Source organism: Buceros rhinoceros, unplaced genomic scaffold, assembly GCF_000710305.1.
Source record: "Buceros rhinoceros silvestris isolate BGI_N320 unplaced genomic scaffold, ASM71030v1 scaffold7874, whole genome shotgun sequence".
NCBI classification, from domain to species: Eukaryota; Metazoa; Chordata; class Aves; order Bucerotiformes; family Bucerotidae; genus Buceros; species Buceros rhinoceros.
Genome location: NW_010408772.1, coordinates 99073 through 104304, shown reverse-complemented (window position 1 = coordinate 104304; position 5232 = coordinate 99073). Strand labels below are relative to the sequence as shown.

At 50.6% G+C, this 5232-nt stretch overlaps 1 protein-coding gene across 1 annotated transcript in view; it reads right to left on the bottom strand.

Annotated features, from left to right (window-relative positions):
• VAV2 (vav 2 guanine nucleotide exchange factor) overlaps window positions 1–5232 on the bottom strand; it is a gene marked incomplete at its 5' end in the record, with an annotated part of 105088 nt that overhangs the window by 22871 nt on the left and 76985 nt on the right. The window contains 2 exons of the mRNA XM_010134973.1: window positions 332–430; window positions 2816–2918. Coding sequence (XP_010133275.1) covers window positions 332–430; window positions 2816–2918 — 202 coding nt within the window. The remainder of the gene's footprint in view (window positions 1–331; window positions 431–2815; window positions 2919–5232) is intronic.

Below are 5232 nucleotides of genomic sequence, written 5' to 3'. Positions count from 1 at the left end.
TTATGGCTAGAGCGGCCTGGCCAAGCGAGGAACAGGAGACTCATACCCTGGGGTAGGGGGGACACAGAGGGGTGGTTTTCAGCCTATTTCCAATACACAGCGATCAGAAAAAAAAATACGCTGTTTGGCTCCTGCAGTTACAGGCTGCACATTTGCATTGTCGTTATGGGTTTCCCGGATCCCCCTCCTCTCCAATTTTACAGGCAAACGCACCGATCCTGCCTCATCACATCTGCCAGCCCTCGCAGCGAGAACCAGTACAGCGAGAGGAATGCGAGATCAAGTGATGCTGTGGAAGGCGATGGTACAGAAAAGATGCCTCAGTTCTTACCTTCTCTATATCTTCAAGTGTTTTGTAGTATTTGGCCTCAGTTTCTTGGATTTCTAGCAAACAGCAATTTCTTTTGTCATCTTCTGTCATTCCCATTTTCTAGAAAAAGGAAAAATAACGCATGGTCAGGTACTCTTCAGAGTGGTCCCAGTGACCTGCTGGCATGGAGCAGAGCTCTGGTTCAGCCTTTGGTGACAGCAAACTCAGCACAAGCACAAGTTTGGAAAGTCTGGGGAGTGCTGCTACTGCTTTATGTTTAAGGAAACTATTTTTATCATAAAAAAATCACAAAGGAACCCTGGCTGTGTTATTCGATGTATTTTGACATGGCGAGCACTACATTTTATTATAGCCACGTCACCGAACAGTATCGGCTAAAGAAGAATAAATAAGAAATAAATGCTGTATTTCCCTTTTTTTTTTTTTTTTTGCTTAAGATGAAGCTACGGAGCCTAAGTGGGTCACAAATAATACGTTAGACTTATACAAATCCCCTGCTAGGGTTGCCAGGTCTCTTGATTTTAGGTCAAATCCAATCATACATGCTCTTTTCCGAGCCCCAGCTCCTGGAGTCACTTCTCTTGCTCTTACCTCCCTAAAGCCGAGCTTGTCGGGAGGTGCTGCCCTTGGTGCAGTCTCTAAACTTGGGAGGTCATTCAGTGACGGGCTTTTAATGAGCATGCACAGGGACGGACACCCTCTGTACACCCCCTCAGAACTCCCAGCTCAGACCTAGCCGCTGGATGGAAACCAGTATTTTAATCAACATGTCTTACCTGCATATATCTAATCTGAAGCATGCAGAAATACAAGAAATGTAGCGTTACACACTTGCTATTGCAACAAATCTTTAAAAAAATTCCAAGATTTAGACAGATATGTGGGTGCTTGTATTCAAAATAGACTCTCTTGCCTGAGGAAAGGAGTCAGAGCCATCACTCCCTCACTGCCCAGTGGTGTCCAAGAGAACACAGAACTGTGAAGGAGACGGTGAAAAGCTGCCAATTTCACCGACCCTAACCCTGCACTACTCAGCTGCTGGACGCCTGCACAGTGGGAGCTTCCCCCGTTCCTGCCATTTATGTAAGAAATTCCTACCAAAACCTTCCCACGGAGCAGTTCTTGGGCCAAACGGCTTCTGCAGCTGCTGGCAACACGGTAAAAATGCTGGTGGCCAATGAGCTGAGTTGACTTCAGCATGGCCACGAGCATCCATAAACCGCTCCAAACACTTTGGCAGGATCAGTGGGAATGTTCTGTGCCTGACTTCTCGATCCAGCCGGGTTTTCGGCACACAGGGAGCTCCTCAGGCTGCAGACAAGGCACGAAGGGACGAAATCCCTCAACCACCATTGCTGTGGTCTTGGCACGGCTTGCAGCCAGGCTCGGGATGGGTGACAAATCACTACGGAGGTATCGCTGTCACACAGCTCAGCTTGTTTGCCAGGCTCCGCAGGGTGAAGCCCTGCCTTCCTGGCTCCCAGCACACCCACCACCCTGCTCCAGGGAGTTAACCGGTCTGCGAACTTGTGCATTGATCCTGCTCTGTGATGGGGAGGTACGTACTGTCTGCAGCCAGGAGACAGCAATTAGAGTCTGCACAAAGCCTGGGGGCGGCAAATACCACAGGGTGGGAGAAAAGTTAGAAGGTCACACTCTGGTGGAATGGTCCCTTCCAGCTCTGCCATCAGCAGAAGCTGAGGTAGCCTCCCGTGCATGGGGGGACACAAGTAGTGAGGGTGGCTACGAGCACCTCTAGGGAGATGCAAGGGTCACCAGCACTTTCCTGGCTCATCCATGGAGCATGATATTTGCACCAGAGCCCGTGGAGTTAAGGCAAATCCCACCATGAGGCTGTGCTTGCTGCATGCCAGGTTTCCCCATCATCGAAAGGCCTTTAAAGATGATGAATGGGGTCAGCTGCTAAAGCCACACAGGTCCCCACTGCCCCAAAAAGCTCTGCTGTGAGCATCTACCTGCTCTGAGACACCCGGGCAGGAGCAGCAGCAGGCTCAAACAAGCTCTGGATCCTCCACACACAGATCTATCAGCACTTGCCCCGACCTAAAAATACCCGTGGCAGGCACAGCACATCTGGCTGATGGAGCAGCAGAGCTGCTGCGCTCCCTTCCCTCCCCAGAAAGGGCTGAAGTGACACACGCCACCTTGGCTCAGCAGCAGATTACTATTTTTAGCTTATCTTTTAGGGCCCATTAGCTCTCCCTTTCCCTGCCTCCTCCCCAAACTCATTCAGATGACTCAATGGGCTTGGAAACTCCTCAGAGAACCCTCCTCCAGGCCAGCACCATCCCAGCTTGGCTTATTTTTACCTCTCACGAGGCAGCTCACTTCTGAGGAACGATGCAAAGCAATTCCCTTCCCCACAGCATCACCTGTCATCAGCGGATACTTATTTATTTAATTGAATCCGCTCCCTTCCCCTCCCATCAAGGTGTTGCTTTGAAAATGCACATAAATTGTTACCATGGGCTGCTGAACTTCCACTCTGATGATATCTTCATAGATATCATCGCCTTCATCTTCACAGGGGACGCAGTCGTAAATATCCTCCCCCAGATCATGTTCACTGGAATGAGAAGGAGAGCGATTTAGCAATAATAAAGAAGGGACGTTTGCTGTCACTTGATCATGCAAACCAACAACTGCTCTCACACCAAGAAGTGAGGATAATAAGAAATCCCTCCTGGCCCCCAGTGCTGGTATGTTCAGTCCCCGTTCTCTGTCTCCATTAGGAGTTTCTGGTTTTCCCACATCGGTACCCGCTGCCCATCGTTTTCAGCTCGCTGGAGGCTGCAAAAGGCAAAAACGCCGCTCGACACGAGCAGGGATGGCAGCCAAGAAGCCGCTCCAAGCCCCGTGCCAAGCATTCCCGCGATGCCCAGTGCACCGTGTGCTGCCAGCTCTGCCCCTGCAGAGCTTTTGCTCTGCGCTAATCGGCCTGGGCGAGACAGACCCGCTGGCCAAACGCCCCAGCTGAGCTGCCGCACACGACCAGGTCCAGGTCCACCTGCCTCCGAAGATGCGCACAGCCTCCTGCCCATCTCCTGCCTCTCCTCTTTAGGACTAGGAGCAGTCACGGGCAGAGCTCAGCCTGGCCCAGCAGCCGCCTCCAGCCATGGCTCCACAGGCACCACATCCAGGTTTAAAAGTTCCGGATCCAGTTTCTCTGGGTGAGGCACCGACTCCCATAAAGCACAATCCCAGCCCTGATGGGCAACAGGGTGATTTTTAATATAATTTCCCAGAGGAAGAAGAGACTCTCCTGAACACCATAAGGCGATCTCGCCAGACACTCAGCTTGCAGATCCTCAGCCCCAACACTGAGCAGAGCCCAATAATAACATTTACATCAGAGATAAGCTGAGCAGCAAAAAAGTCACATTTTCAGAACTCGCCACAACTCTTAAGAGATGGCCCTGCCATCACAGGCTCTAAAGGCATCACGAAGACGTAGCAACCAACTTGTCTTTAAAGGTGATGGTGTTAAGCATTTAAATGCCATCTGAGCCTTTACAACTGCCCCCAGGGGCTCTAAGTCTTAGAACACTTTGGAAAATTTAGCCCGTAATAAATACCAATTAACAATAATATATTTAGCACTTATCTACAGGTGCTGACTGCTAACAGCTCCCACTGAAGTCAACCCCACGGGATCAGGACAGTGTGAAATGCTGGAATACCAAACAGCGTTGGCATATTTTACGATCTCTCTTTCAACGGGGATATTAATTACACACCGATATATTTAGGTGTAAAACTGCTCAAACTGTAATGCTCGACATGTCTGTACTATACAGCTTGGAGCAGCAGAGCACATCTGTTTGCAAAACTGGGCTTTATTTCTTTTCTAAATACAGTTCTTTCTGTTTTTAAAAGCAGATTTATTAAATAAAAGTTTGGGGATTTTAAATAAATACACGGGCATGATGTATCCATCCCATTCTTCCAGAGTGATGCATTACGGCTGCTGTAATAATGCCCACTAATAGCTGGTGATCCATCTTCCCCTTCCCAAGCGTCGCCGTCTCCATTATTATCTGTACCAATATTTATATTCTCAGCTCCACTTCTTATCCACAGCAAGTGACTCCCGGTTCCTGATTAATCTTCCCTTCCTGCTCGCACCTCTCAGATTGCTGGCTGTCTCTCCATACATCATTTCCCTGGCTCGAGGGTCGTTAGGGTACGTACGGTTGGGTTGGCGTCGCGAGCACACACCGGCTGGGTGTGATACGCTCACGGTGAGCGCAGCAGTGATGCTGTGGCCGGAGCAGAGCCCACTTTGCGAGCTGGCTGCTCATCATCAGCAACGAGAGCATTTGGAACTGGTTTGGGCTATGTGCAGAAGGTGAAGACAGCATCTTGAAGTGTCCCCAGGAAGCCCCGCATCCTGAGCATCACCTAGACCTGCTCTCCTACACACAAGCACAACCAGGTGCCACGTCCAAGCCTCAGAGCCTGGCATCACCTGTTCCCAGTGTGCTGCTCCACAGGGATCCAGCAGGGAAAAGTTCTCCTTTTCTCCCCCACCAAGTAGCCACGTGCTCTGAACTGTGGCCAGGCACGCAGAGGATGCCACTGTGAGGACTCCAAGCAGCAGACTGGGATGCTGAAGGGGTTTCACTAAATCACAGGCTCTCTGGACCGCGCCTGGAGAACAATGGGTGCCCCACTGACCTGGTCCAGCCTGACCCTACCCAGAGCAACTCTGGGCCACCGGGAAAGGGGCAGAAACACTGCTGAGGGTGAACACAGCGTATTTACCCACAGAACTGCCAAGAGCCATCTAACATGAACACTGCACCATGAGGGGCTACATCCTGACAGCACTCTGATGCTCTCATTGCTCTAACCAAGGGGCCAAGCTCCTGCTGCTCCTC